The 14,547-nt window shown below is 38.4% G+C and overlaps 1 protein-coding gene across 19 annotated transcripts in view; it reads left to right on the top strand.

Moving 5' to 3' along the window:
- LOC109093672 (receptor-type tyrosine-protein phosphatase U) overlaps nucleotides 1-14,547 on the top strand; it is a 211,313-nt gene that overhangs the window by 142,129 nt on the left and 54,637 nt on the right. For all 19 annotated transcript variants that reach the window (XM_042741371.1, XM_042741369.1, XM_042741380.1 and 16 more), the window contains exons 8-10: nucleotides 3,678-3,995; nucleotides 6,902-7,011; nucleotides 11,038-11,239. In XM_042741371.1, coding sequence (XP_042597305.1) covers nucleotides 3,678-3,995; nucleotides 6,902-7,011; nucleotides 11,038-11,239 — 630 coding nt within the window. The remainder of the gene's footprint in view (nucleotides 1-3,677; nucleotides 3,996-6,901; nucleotides 7,012-11,037; nucleotides 11,240-14,547) is intronic.

Here is a 14,547-nt window from a genome sequence, read left to right as displayed (position 1 = left end):
ACCTGAATTACTTGTTTTTCTTCTGTGGAACAGAAAAGATATTTATTTTATTACATTTTCTCCCTGATTCTTTTGTTTTCTTTTTGGATAGAGAAGTGTCAGCTCATCTGTCTTCATCCAGCAGGTGAATCCACCTCCTCCATTACAAAGGTGACTGTAATCATCTTCCCTGGCTCTATATGAGCCTCACAAAATGTCCTCCATCCGGGGATGCCATTACCTCCTGTACGCAGACCTGATGCTGACAATCTTCCCTGTTGAGATCCCTTGTTAGTTTATTTGTTTGTGTAGTTAGGGTCACCTTATATGGTTTCTCTCTCTTAGCAGCTTATTTTTATTTTGTGTTCCACTGCAAGAACGTTAGATACTTCCAGGACCTTGGGTGACTTCTCTGCCAAAAAACTGGAAGAAAGTGAAATGAATGATGAGATGACTAGGTTGTTTCTGGCTGCAGCTGAAGATTGGATCCTGGTGCGAGGCTGTAGGTAGTGACCTACATAAAAATGATGAAAGCAGGCACAGTCCTGTGGGCACAGTCAGGGAACCGGTGGACATTTCGCCGAGCACTGCCAGGTGTGCTTGATGAGGCGTTGTTGTGATTAGGAGCAGGATGTGATGTAAAGGAATGTTCCTCAGAGGAGAGGGAGATTAGAAAGGGGAAAAAGGTGGAACAATGGGACAAACATTGTACTTCTGCCACAGACTGGTTCACAGATGGACCTCCACCTGCTGCTGGGTCTATTCAGGTGTTCATTGGAGTGAGTTACAATCTGGATTGTAATCACTTAAAGGTACAGTGCACCAAAAAAAAAATTTTTACTCACCCTTGTGACATTTCAAGTTTTTAAGACTTTTTCTTCTGCCAAACACAAAAGACAGTTTTATTTTATTGATTGACTGAAACTTAATGAGTCTTTTATTGTATGGCCAAAAAGAGTTACTACATTTTTCAAAACACCGTCTTTTGTGTTCTGCAGAAGAAAGCCAAAAATGCATATTTTGTCATCATTTACTCGTCCTTGTGAGATTCCAAACATGTTTGACTTTCTTTCTTGCATGAAATAAGGTTGTGTTCAACAGCATACTGCTGTTTTCCCCATGCAATGAAAGTTGATTGTGATGAGTGCTGAAAAATTCCCAAAATGGACAAAAGCACAATAAAAGCATTTTATGCAGTATATGTTTTCTGAATGGAGCTTTGTGTGAGAAACCAGCCAAAAGACTGAGCACCGAGTTTGAAATCTGTGATGGTTGAGTAGGGTAAAAATGTCAGTAAATAATTATTTAAATTTCAGTCTGTTCTTCACACAAAACTATTGTATGACTTCAGAAAACCTTGAATATCCTGCCCGAGTCAGGAATCCTTATATGACATTTTTATGGTGCTTTATGGTTCCTTCTGGAGCTTGACAACCATTGGTCACTATACCTGTATATAGTATATTTCAAAAGTTTGGTGAAAATTTTAAATTGATCAAAAAGGACAGTTAAGACATTTATAATGTTAAAAATTATTATTTCAAATAAATGCTGTTCTATTTAACTTTCTATACATCAAAGTATCCTGAAAAAAAAGTGTCATGGTTTCATCAAAAATGTGCAGCTCAATTTTTTGCAACATGGATAGTAATTAGAATTGTTTTTTTGAGCACCAAATCAACATATTAAAATGATTTCTGAAGGATCATGTGACAATAAAGACTGAAAGAATGGTGCCTGTAGCCAGCATGCCATTACAGGAATAAATTAGACTCCAAAACATATTAAAATAGAACAGTTATTTAAATTATTATAATATTTCATAATATTGTATGACTGCGCAAGTGATGCAAATCATTTCTGTGTGAACTATCCCTTTAATAAATGTCTTTAATGAAAATAACATATAGCAGCTTATTCGTTCATGATTTTTATTCCCATAATTTAACATCGAATACGAATGCTCTTATGTACATTTGATTAAACCCACTCCCATCCATCTCATTATAAATGATTTTACCCCAAATATCACAGAATCATGTTTCTCATTCTTTTTCATTCTTTTTACAAGCCAACGAACCGAACTTCACGCCCATTAGTTCACTGTATAACCTTAGTTCTCTCAGGACTACCTCATGTATCAACATTATCTAGAGTAATAGGAAAGAAACTGGCCTTGTTTGGACTTCCAGCTGCCCGTGAGGAATTGACATGCTGCCCCAGGCCCCTGGCTGCTCCCTCTGGGTTCGGTCCCATCAGGACAAGAGCCAAGGAGTGGGTGCTCGAAGCGCTGCTCTTGGCATCCAGACAAAGCCTTCGAACTAGGTTAAGGGAAGTAGGGTGACACAAAAGGCCCTTTTGAGCTACTCAAAGAGCGCAGTGTAGACTCTTGGATTGTTTTAAAGACGACACAAGCCAACAGCATCCCATTAGTTTGCTTTTAACCAACAATCAATAGTTCCATTAAGACGATCATCACTCTATTTTGGTCGCATTTCCTGTGGAGGCAAATGGGACCTTTTGACATTCAATGTGTATTTTAGGAAACGAACATCGCTCATTCGTGTCATTTTCAGGTCCACTAAGTGCTTCTGTTGATAAGAAATCCAATCACGCTGGAAGTTAATCTAAATGTAAATCTACAAATGAAACGAAATGTAAATCTAAATATAAACCTTAAGGAAATGTGTAGAGAGATGTGGCGAAAGCTCTCTGATGTGTGAGATATTTCAGGATTAACGGAGCTTAATGTTACGAGTGCATTTCTGCAGGAGAAGTGCTGAATTAGTATTCTGCGATCCATACACGTTCTCTTTAGAGGACTTCAAGACGAAATGCTTTTCCTCTAATTCACTGTCCTCATGCTCTTGGTGCATTAGCTTCCTCACCTTACCTTTAGTAGTAATCCTAATTCTTAAGAGCATGTCTACTGAGAATTGTTTCGAGAGGAACAATAAAGACCTTGAGCCATGACCTCATACTTTTCACAGGAAGTGCGCACCTCATATCCCCTTTGTTATACCTTCCCACTTGGGTCCATTAGTCATCAGGTCCCATTAAAAGAACAAAGAAATACAATACATTATGTGAAGATATATTTGACCAAAATGCATTGATTGTCTTAATAATGGACCATGACAAATGTGCTCATTGATAGTGAGGCTGGATGTCCTTGGTTCACCCTCCCTCGCTGTGAGAAACACTAAGGTTGCTGTGTGCCCTACAGACAGTAACTTCCTCTGTCTCTTTATATCACATACGCCAAAGGTGGTCGCTGAACTTTCTGCCCCCGGTAAATAAGAAAGTACGAACACAGATGTGAGTTATGCCAAAAATAGTTGGCCTAACGCAACGACCTTGCACTAACTGTAACTGGCAGAGCAGAGTGTCCTTGAACAGGGCTCGTGGCCCCTGGACGAGGTGCAGGCAGATACACTCGATATGCTTAGCGACACGGAGGTGGCAAATGGCGGGAGAGAGAGTACAACCTGCAGCCTGTGGAATTAATTAACGTAATTTGGCATGAGTTGTGTCCTCATTAGCAGGTGGTCCATCGACCTTTTTGACCGTGGTGGCGCCTCCTACCTGTAGTTGGTGGGGTAGGCGAGAATTCTTGTGACCTGGTGATGTTTCCGTGCAGATTCCCTGCATTTTTGCCTTATGTTAACAAAATGTTTCACCGTTTTCTATTCCAATAGAGCCCATGCGGGCGCTGCGTGGTCTTCGAGCCTTGGAGATCCAGTCCCGGCAGCTGACCTTGCAGTGGGAGACGCCGGCCTTCAACCTGACCCGCTGCCACACATACTCAGTCTCTTTGTGTTACCGCTACACAACCGCAGGGGGCGGCGGTGGGCACAACACCACAGTGAGAGAATGCCTGGCTGTTGAGCACAACATTTCACGCTTCACCCTCAGAGATCTGCCTCCTTTTCACACCATCCAAATACGCCTGGCACTTGCCAACACCGAGGGCAAGAAGGAAGGGAAGGAGGTCATGTTTCAAACTGAGGAGGACAGTGAGTAGCAGACCTTTCAATGAATATTAATCTGTATATGTCTTTTGTTGTATTTCTATTACTGTGGTGCCTGGGTTTCTAGAGTGGGGAAGTGCAGATGTCTCATCATGAATGACAAATTGTGTAACAAAATGTGACCCTTTTCACATTTCAGGGTTTCTCAGCATTGGAAGTCGTCATAGTTGGGTCAACTTAGAGAGCAGCGAATGGGAGAGTACCACAAATATATATTTTTGCGTTCCCATTTGCTCAAATAGTAAAAGAAAAACTCCACAATATGTTTTCACGACTTTCCGAAAAAAGGAAAAAAATTGAGACAGACTGACAACGGCAGTCAGAAGATAGAATGATGTCAAATTTACCATCCCTCCCATAGACCCTGCATTAGAAACACCCTTGCATTAGCGTTAATTCGTTTTTTTGTAATTTGATGCAAGGTGATAATATTAATAATGTCATTAATGTACATACATATTTAATAAAAATCTAAATATAAAAAACTTTTGAGGATTTACGATGCTGATGACTGTTGAAATGCGTTATCACAGTCTTGTGAAAAGGGTTCATGATTGACCAGGTTCAGAAGTAATTTTTTTTTTTACAGTATTTAGAAATGGAAATAGGCCAAATTTCACAAGTCCTGTCCATTTAAGAGCTTACTTATTCCTCATTTAGAGAAATGAGGCTTCAAAACGAGTAAGTGATTCAAAAGATAGTGATTGAAAGCCTGTTTTCCAGTAAATAAACAAACATTTACCAGAAAGAAAGAATTGAGAGATTGAAGGATGGATGATAAAAAAACCAATGGATTATTGAATGAAAAAAGAAAGATGGATGGATGGATGGAAGGAAAAAGAAAGAAAGGGAAAGAGGTGTGAACACATAAAGAAAGAGTTGACAAAGTTGTTAAGTTGTTCCTATAGGGTTGAAGTATTTACTTCTGGAGTCTTCTGAATAAAAATGTTTCTCTTTGATCTATTCCACATCGCAATCATAAAGACACAGACGTTCCCAAATGGATTTGAAATTAATTTTTAATTATTCTCTCCAGGGAGCCGGGCATGAGGTGGTCAGGGAAGATTTTTATGCCCGTTTCTGTGCTCTGTCCAGCTGGCTTGGGCTGTAAAAATTCTGGCTAAAGGAAAAAATAATTTTCTGGGAAAAAATTTGAAACACTACCGTTTCACCCAGACAGGAAGTATGATGAAATAAGAGAGAAAAAGAGAGGGAGGAAAGGGAGTGCTCAATTATCAACACTCCTCTGAAGCTTCAATCAGCAATTCTCTTTTTTCATGGCCTGTCACAAGAAAAAGTGATGGAGTCAGCGATTTTGACTCAATCTGAGTGTGTTATTTTCGCTACCGGCTATCTCTGCCTCACAAACTATCACCCCGCGCACACACGCTGTGCACATACCCGACAGCTAACGAGGATGGCTCAGTGACAGAGCACAAATGGCTGTAAAAACATCTGCTGATGTGTTACTGCTGCAGTGTGTAAGAGCTCAGAGCATCATCTGTCTCTCTAGAACCATTTCCACTTCCTCCTCATTCTTTCTGCCAGCGTTTATGTCTGTTAATGAACCCGTGTTAATATTAATCAGCCTAAAAAAAGCTGTGTCATCAGCTGCAAGTGTTGCCCTTTCTTTCTGTCGCACAGGCATTGTATTTCCTGCTGAGAAGTCCAGCTTCAACCAGCATGAATTTCAGTGTTATTCTGCTGTTTATTTGCTAACGTAACTGATGAAGCTAATTAAGCAGCATGGCCTTTCTGGTGAATTCGGTTAAGTTAAAAAAGTTTTTAAGAAAACTCATCCTTCTTTCTTCTATGAATTTGAAAACATGTAGGGCTGTCAAGCTCCAAAAGGACAAAACTCAAAAGCGATTGATTTCATGTTCTTTCAATTATTCTGAAGCCATATGATATATATATATATATATATATATATATATATATATATATATATATATATATATATATATATTTATTTATTTATTTATTTATTTTTTTTTTTTTTTTTATTTATTTATTTTTGTATTTTTATGAGTAGCTCTCAAATTTCATTCAAGAATGCTGTGTAAGGAGGTCAAAGGCCATCGGTTCTCAATAGTTTTGTAACCTATCGCAATACAGCAACATTTGAAGATGCTAATTATATTTCAGAGCTACAGTAGAGGGCTAAGGATTCTGTAAATAAAGAATGAAATAACACAAAGCTAACAGGGAACAAATCATGAGACATTACCATTTTTATGAAAGTATTTTGATTAATTTTGCGTGTTTTTTCCCCTTAATTATTTTTGTTATTTACTTGCAGTTATAGTGTTAATTAATATTTAAATTTGCTTTTATATTTTCAGTTTCATTTTAATTTTACTTTAAATTTTAGTCATTTTAGTATTTTTCCCCCATTTTTACTCGTTTTTGTTGTTTAATATTTTTATGTAGCTTTAATTTATTTTTAGTTCATTTTTAGTTTTACTAGCTCATCTTAAACTTATTTTATTTCAGTCAGTTGCTAAAGCAACAGTTCTAATTTTAAATAAGTTTATTTTAAACACATCAATACACTATTGTTTTTAACGGGATTCCCAGACCGCCACATTCCATCAAATCTGGAGAGCAGATTACTTTAGCTCTTTGATTCCATATCACATATTCAAGTGACCAGTACTGAATCACTTATATTAGTTATAATGGATGAGTCTGTGTTCATAACATAAAAGGCCTAATTAAGACGTTCATAGTGACAACAGCTGTAATGAGGATATTATAGTTGACCTTTGGGGGACTTTAGAAGATTAACCCTCTCACTTTGAGTAAATGCTAGTGAAATTACTAGTCTGACAGTGTAGGATCTTTCCGTTTCTTCTTTCATAACCAGTGGCTTCTCTGGTTTCCCACAGTTCCCGGAGGCATTGCTCCCGAGTCTCTTACCTTCACTCCGCTGGAAGATATGATCTTCCTGAAGTGGGAGGAGCCGGTGGAACCCAACGGTCTCATCACACAGTATGAGGTATGTGCTTTCCTGCTCTTTACCGCACTCATATCCATTTCTCTCAAGCTGTCTGAATCTGCAGAGATTGGCTCTGACGAGTCAGCGTTTTTACCAGGTGAAATATCGATGATCCACAATCCTTGAAAGACAAAACTTCCCACTGTGGGTTAAAATTGGACTGCCAGTTTAAATTATTTATGAATGTGCTGCTAACATACGATCTCCCGCATGCGTGTGCACACAGACCTGACTGACAGTATGCTGTATTAGAAAGACCTTGGAATGCGAGTGTTTACCACCCCTGTATAATTTGGAGTTTCAGTTTAGTGGGCCGGAAGTGCTGAGTTGTTGTTGTTGTTGTTCTTTCTCAACTCAAGTCAGTGACAGGCAGAAAGTAGGCATGAAGTCATGATTTGGACCTGGAACTCTGCGTACTGCCAGAGACACAAGAGCCACCAAGGCCAACCCTCCCCTCTAATTGGTCCCTACTGCACCAGCCATCTGTTAATAAATGACGGAATGATGTCTCTATCTAAGTTCTATATGCTGTCTCCTACACATTTTGCCATTTTAGAATTTTGCTTTATTTGAATAGTTGCCACGATGTCATCATAGAACAGCCGTATTCATGAACCGGGACAATTATCCTAGAGCTACCTGGGATTAATTGCTTTGCTGGAGGACACAGTGATAATTGCTCATGGCTCAGTTCTCAAAGGGACTGAATCAGCAATCGCCTAGTCCTGAGCCTTAACCAATACACCACAATATTTTATGAATGTGGCTGCTGTAGAAGCTTCTGGAACAGTTTTGAGATGATGACAAGAAGTCATTACTGAGGTAGTGTCACATACAACCCATGAAAGAATAATTTATTTAGCCCCAATTGTGTAAATAAAATCTAAATTTGATATATAAAACCTTTTTGTCATAGATTTTTAATTGATTTTTAATTATTTGGAAAAATAATCATTAACTTTCTATCTATCTATCTATCTATCTATCTATCTATCTATCTATCTATCTATCTATCTATCTATCTATCTATAAAATCTAAATTTGATTATATAAAACCTTTTTGTCATTGATTTTTAATTATTAGGAAAAAAATAGTGTAATTTCACTATCTATCTATCTATCTATCTATCTATCTATCTATCTATCTATCTATCTATCTATCTGTCTGTCTGTCTGTCTGTCTGTCTGTCTGTCTGTCTGTCTGTCTGTCTGTCTGTCTGTCTGTCTGTCTGTCCTGTCCTGTCCTGTCCTGTCCTGTCCTGTCCTTCCTGTCTGTCATCCTGTCCTGTCCTGTCCTTCCTGTCTGTCTGTCCTGTCTTGTCTTGTCTTGCCTGTCTGTCATCCTGTCCTGTCCTTCCTGTCTGTCTTTCCTTTCTTGTCTTGTCTTGGCTGTCTATCTGTCCTGTCCTGTCTGTCTGTCTGTCTGTCTGTCGTCCTGTCCTGTCCGTCCTGTCCTTCCTATCGATCCTTTTCTATCGATCTATCTATCTGTCTGTCCTGTCCTGTCCTGTCCTGTCCTGTCCTGTCCTGTCCTTCCTGTCTGTCCTGTCCTTCCTGTCTGTCATCCTGTCCTTCCTGTCTGTCTGTCCTGTCCTGTCTTGTCTTGTCTTGCCTGTCTGTCATCCTGTCCTGTCCTTCCTGTCTGTTGTCCTGTCCTGTCCTTCCTGTCTTGTCTTGTCTTGTCTTGTCTTGTCTTGTCTTGCCTGTCTGTCTGTCCTGTCCTGTCCTTCCTGTCTGTCATCCTGTCCTGTCCTTCCTTCCTGTCTGTTTGTCCTGTCTTATCTTATCTTGTCTTGCCTGTCTGTCTGTCCTGTCCTGTCCTGTCTGTCTGTCGTCCTGTCCTGTCCTTCCTGTCTGTCCTGTCCTGTCCTGTCTGTCTGTCTGTCATTCTGTCATTTGTTCTGTCTACTGTTCTATCTGTCGTTCTGTTTATCTATCATTCTGTCAATCTATTTGTTGGTCTATCTGTTTTCTATATAGCTGTTGATACAAAATCTTAAAAAATACAAAAGTGCTGCTTTGTCCCACTATCACGTGCAGGTGTGGTAATGGGTCATAGAACTACAACATGAGTTTTTAAAGTCATAATTTAATTATAATTTAGCGTTTGCATGACTTTGAGTTTTTCAAAAAAAAAAAAATTGTTTACAAATTGCTCTGTTGCACTACTTAAAAAAAAAAAATAAAAAAAATAAAAAAGAATATTTTATTATTTTTGTTATTTACTTCTGGGATTTAAGAATCATTTTTACAGTGTGGTTTTGTTTACCAAAAAAAATCTATATCACTGTATAATTGTACTCTTGAGATTAGTAGATCAAAACTGCTGCAAATTGAAAGCTTATGACTTTGTCCAAAAAAGAAGGATAGGGAACAGTCTAATAAAAGCCTTTAAACTGTTTCTTCATTCTTCCGTTCAGCGCACACAGATTCGGCCTGCTCAATGGAAAGGTGGTGGGCCTCCCAAAGCCAGCATCTGTCTCTCTGTTCCTCTGTTCCAGAACATTCTCACACCCTTTCTCTCTCTGGTCACACTGCTTGCCTCAGTGTCACCTTTCTCCTCGCGCATGATTCAGGCTCTCAGTCAGTCACTAGAAAGTTGTGAGAACGGTGCTTCTGTCACGCTCCAAAACACTCATCTCACCTCAGGAGGAAAAGTCGCTTTTGTTTGTGGATCCATCATTTGGCTCAGCTATGGCCCGAAACGAGATCGACATATTTTTTGAATGCCACCACTGTCCATCAGTCGCCTCCCCCGTTACCATTTGCACTTACTGAGTTATCTCTCCTTGATAACACGCGTTTCTTTTTCTCCCCGGGCCATAGCTACCAAAGTCGCCTCAAGGATGTTTTCTAAAGGGGATTTAAAGGCTTGACCTATAAAGTGGAGGCAAGGACTGATTTTCAGGCTCAAGCAGCCTGATCTTCTCAGACATACAGAAAGATGAATAGAGAAAGAATAAGAGAGAGGCATAGTCTGGAGAATTCACTCACGTTTCTCTCAGATTAGCACATTGTCCACTTTTCTCTGAGCACCGCCAACAAAAGACTCACAGGGCACTGCGTTCCCCCTCAATCCTTCCCCATCACTATCCTCCATGCCCTATATCTTAAAAGAGGCCGGTTACAGGTGCTGCAAATGTCTCCTAAGTCCCAGAAGCACAGTGCAGTTAACATTCTAATACTAGGCCACTAATGTTCTAATGATCTGCATGTTAGTGATCCAAAAGTTTGTCAGGCTTGTCATCTATCTATCTATCTATCCATCCATCCATCCATCCATCCATCCATCCATCATTCTATCTATGGTTCTATCATCATTTGTTTGAGTTACAATTCCTTAAATTCAAATTGTAACCATGCACCCAGTTTGTTACCCCATTCAATTCAAACTTTGCAAATGTTTTAAATTATATTTTGTTAACAATTAGTGGGTTGATATTGATTCAAAACTAAAGCAAATCAGATCATATGTTGCTTAATGTTACATGAGGCCAGAAGTCTAAGAAAAGTCCCCAGAATTGTTTTACTGAGGAAAAGAATCAAGACTACATGGTGACCCAGAATCTTTTGACTTTCGTACAAATATAATGAATATCATACAAATATTCTGTAAACAAGATGATGTCGAGTAGCTTAGGTTTCCAATGAAAATCGTTTCAAAGCCAAAGCTTCAAGGTTTGTGTGATGACAGGCAACACGGACGGGAGCAGAGATTGTGAGTGCTGTCATATGATACCATCACGATATTCTTTGCTGTAAAGATGATAGTCTAACATGCCCACTAGCTTCCCGTCGGTATTTATGAGTAGGCTACCAGTTATTGTTTATACAATAAATGTTTGATTTCATATATGAATCATTTTCAACCCACTCTGAATAGGGATGTCAAAGTTAGTAAACTTTTGTAAAGCATTGTTTGATCTGAGCTACCACACACTGAGTCATTGCATGTTTGCTTCCAAAACAACAGTGATTTAATGAAAATATGATTAATTTAAATGGTTTTAATTTGTGCAATTACAGATCAGCTACCAGAGCATTGAATCATCAGACCCCGGGATCAATGTTCCAGGCCCGAGGCGCACCGTATCCAAACTGAGGAACGAGACTTACCATATGTTCTCCAACCTGCATCCTGGCACCACCTACCTGATCTCTGTGCGGGCGCGCACCGCCAAAGGCTTCGGCCAAACAGCACTCACTGAGATCACCACCAACATCTCTGGTAAGGAGTGTGTAAGGTTGTTTTAGGGTGAGTGTGTGTGTTAAACAGAGCACTTCCACTACAAATTTGTCCTGTCCGAATGGAGTGAGTGTGTTTACTTATTTGATTGACTCTTATCCAATTAAATGTACTGTAGTTATGCAAATAATGAATACTTCTATTTTTATCTAAAAAAAAAAACAAGACTGTAGTGAATAATTAGCTATCGAAAGGCAGTGACACAGTTATTTTTGCATCTGACGTAATTGAATATGCATATTGTAGGAGTTTCCTTTTCAGACACAAATTTACAACTAGAGAGCAGGGCCTAAAGTTAACTCTCGCCATTGCCAAATGCAACTAAAAATCAGCATTAAGGAGCAGTGATGGGAAGGTTACTTTGTAAATGTAATAAGTTACCTTATTTACCATGGTGGTAGCTCTTAGACAGTTTTTAGTCTAAAGCTGTGAATTGATGTAATTGGCAGACGTGGTGCGCTGCAAATTCAAACGAGAAGCAAACAAAATCATCAGAATAGCATCACTTTACTAAATGGCCTTTAAATGGCAGGAGGCATTGTGCACATCAAAAATCTGGAAAGCAACAGATTAATAATATCATGCATATCCTAGCTTTCTACAGAAAATATTCAGATGTAACCCCCTTTGTAATCATTAACATTTTAAAAGTAACTGCAATTTAATTAATTACACATTTTGCTCAGATACTGTAATAGATTACAGTTACATTTATTTTGTAATTAAATTACGGAATCCCGGTACATGTACACTGCCAGTCAAAAGTTTTTGAACAGTAAGATTTTTAAGTCCCTTCTGCTCACCAAGCCTTATTTGATCCAAAGAACAGCAAAATCAATACTATTTTAAAATATTTTACTTTTTAAAATAACTGTTTTCTATTTGAATATATTTTAAAATTTAAATTAATCCTGTGATTTTAAAGCTGAATTTTTAGCGTCATTACTCCAGTCACATGATCCATCAGAAATCATTCTAATATTCTGATTTGCTGCTCAAAAAAAAAAAATTTTATTCATTTATTATTATTATTATTATTATTATTATTTTATTATGTATATGTTTTCAGGTTTCTTTGATTAATAGAAAGTTTAGAAGAGCAGCATTTATTTGGAATAGAAGTCTTTTGTAACATTATAAATGAAATCACTTTTGATCAATTTAAAGCATCCTTGCTAAATAAAAAGTATTAATCGCTATAATTTCAACCCCCTCAACACTTTGTGAAGTGATTTTACTTTCCTAGGCTATGGTTAAAAAAACAACTTTAAATGTGCATACTGTATCTGTATCACAGGTATGCACATTAGTACAAACTGAATAAAAACTAGTTAATTTGATCACTTATGTTCTCCTCTCCTTGTCTGATGGGTCGACACTGACCTTTACATCTGTTCATCTGCTGTGAACAAGCAATAAATAACTTCAGACTCAGAACAGGTGCTGTAATTTCATGGAAGGAGTTTTTATAAGAAAAACTGTGAAAACGCAGAAGTTGCTTTTGTATTGCATTAAAGGACTAGAACTCGTACTTCTGCAGTGATGCGAAATGTACTTGAATGTGTGTGAGTGTTTCCGTGCACCTTCAGATGTACCAGGTGAGATCTATAAACTGTTGATTGAAATGCCTCAGATCATTCGGGAGATGTCTGAGGTACAGAAATGCATGTTGGCGGTTCAATAGTCAGGAACAAAGTGAAACAAAAACTGATTTCACAGAAAAGGAAAAATGCGAAACTACAGAGTTTCCGGTTCATCATCCAGTGCTTCAGGTGCGCTATTGATCTCTGAAGCATGTGTGTGTGAGTAAGCCCATATCACCACATAAGAGCCATTATGTATTCCCGAATGGATCTGAGGAAGTGATAGTGAAACTGAATCACAGCAGATGCTCAGAACCCAACAGGCCCTTCAAGAACATTACACGTTTCCCCTCGCCTCAAAGAGAACTGACATCACTGTCATCCTCACCATTCGAAAACCAGCCTGCCTTACAAAACAGCACCATATGCTGCTGTCAACCAGATGCAGCTGATGCTAAATCAGGATTCCTCAGCACTGGACTGATGCGAAGCGATGTGCGTTAAAGCCAGCGTTTTCTCCGATGGCAACGATGGAGAACTTCTGTTTTTTGATGGCAGCAATGTGACGGAAACACAAAATCCAATAAGAGGATTTAGGGTGGTGGTAGGCAAGGCCCATTAATCTGCAAATATGTGGTTGAGATTATTGGCTTTGGCCTGATAACCCTGTCTACTTGGCCGATTAACAGTCGGGGAAGTTTCACCTTGTATCAGCTTAAAATCTACCAAAAGCATTGTTAATGGATAAAAACGTTGATACATTTTCAGTTTTAAGTGAAATTTTAATGTTTGTTTTTTTCTTTAGAGATTTTAATAATGAAATGTATTTATTTAGGTAATAATAATAATTGTTTTTAATTAATGTAATGTCCACATTTCAGACACCAAATTTAGGATTCAAAATCAAATTTAATATGCATATTTAGTTGCATAATATGATCATCGGGCTTTACACAAATTGTGGTGTTCATGCAGTTTGAGGAACTACTTTCAGTATTTAAAAAAAAAAATTGTAATGCTGAAAATATAATTTGTAATGGAAATATACGTCACTGTAAATTATCTGCATTATTAGTATATTTCTGGTTGAAGGATTTTTAATAAGTAATAGTATAGAAATCAAACAGGAACTGAGCACAGAGAGAGAGAGATGCTTTGCACGCTTATTTCTGTGCATTTCACTATGTACACCAAACCTCAGAGAAAGTTGTTGCAGCATTTGGAGTTGTTACAGTATATTGATGGAGGCTGTTAGAGTAGATGTACATATATGACCTGTTGTATACTTGCTTGTCTCTGCATACTGTAAAGAAACAAGCCTGCAGGTCCTTTTATATCTCTCTCTAGACCAGCATTCTATTTTGTTTGTGTTTTTATTTTCTCTGCAAGCACTCAAAGCCATCCAAGGCCTCACTTTTACTGAAGTCCACTCAAGTAGCTGTAGTTTAGCCAAAACCCGCTTTTAATACCATAATCATTGATTTTTGGCAGATTGTTTGCCTATGCTCGTCAGCTCTAATTGACTGCTGATATTAAGGAAAGCGTTATTGCTCAACACGACTATCTCGGGGGAAGGATGCAGTCCAGACTCAGATCCTTCTAAATGAGTTTCCCCTCTGTTTGTCCCACGTGCACAGCTTTTAATTACACACTGAGTTCAAGACACACAGAGGGACAAGTTTGGAGAAGAAAGCAGAGTTCACATGA

Source organism: Cyprinus carpio, chromosome B16 (assembly GCF_018340385.1).
Source record: "Cyprinus carpio isolate SPL01 chromosome B16, ASM1834038v1, whole genome shotgun sequence".
Lineage (NCBI taxonomy): Eukaryota > Metazoa > Chordata > Actinopteri > Cypriniformes > Cyprinidae > Cyprinus > Cyprinus carpio.
This window is presented reverse-complemented; position numbering and strand designations above follow the sequence as displayed.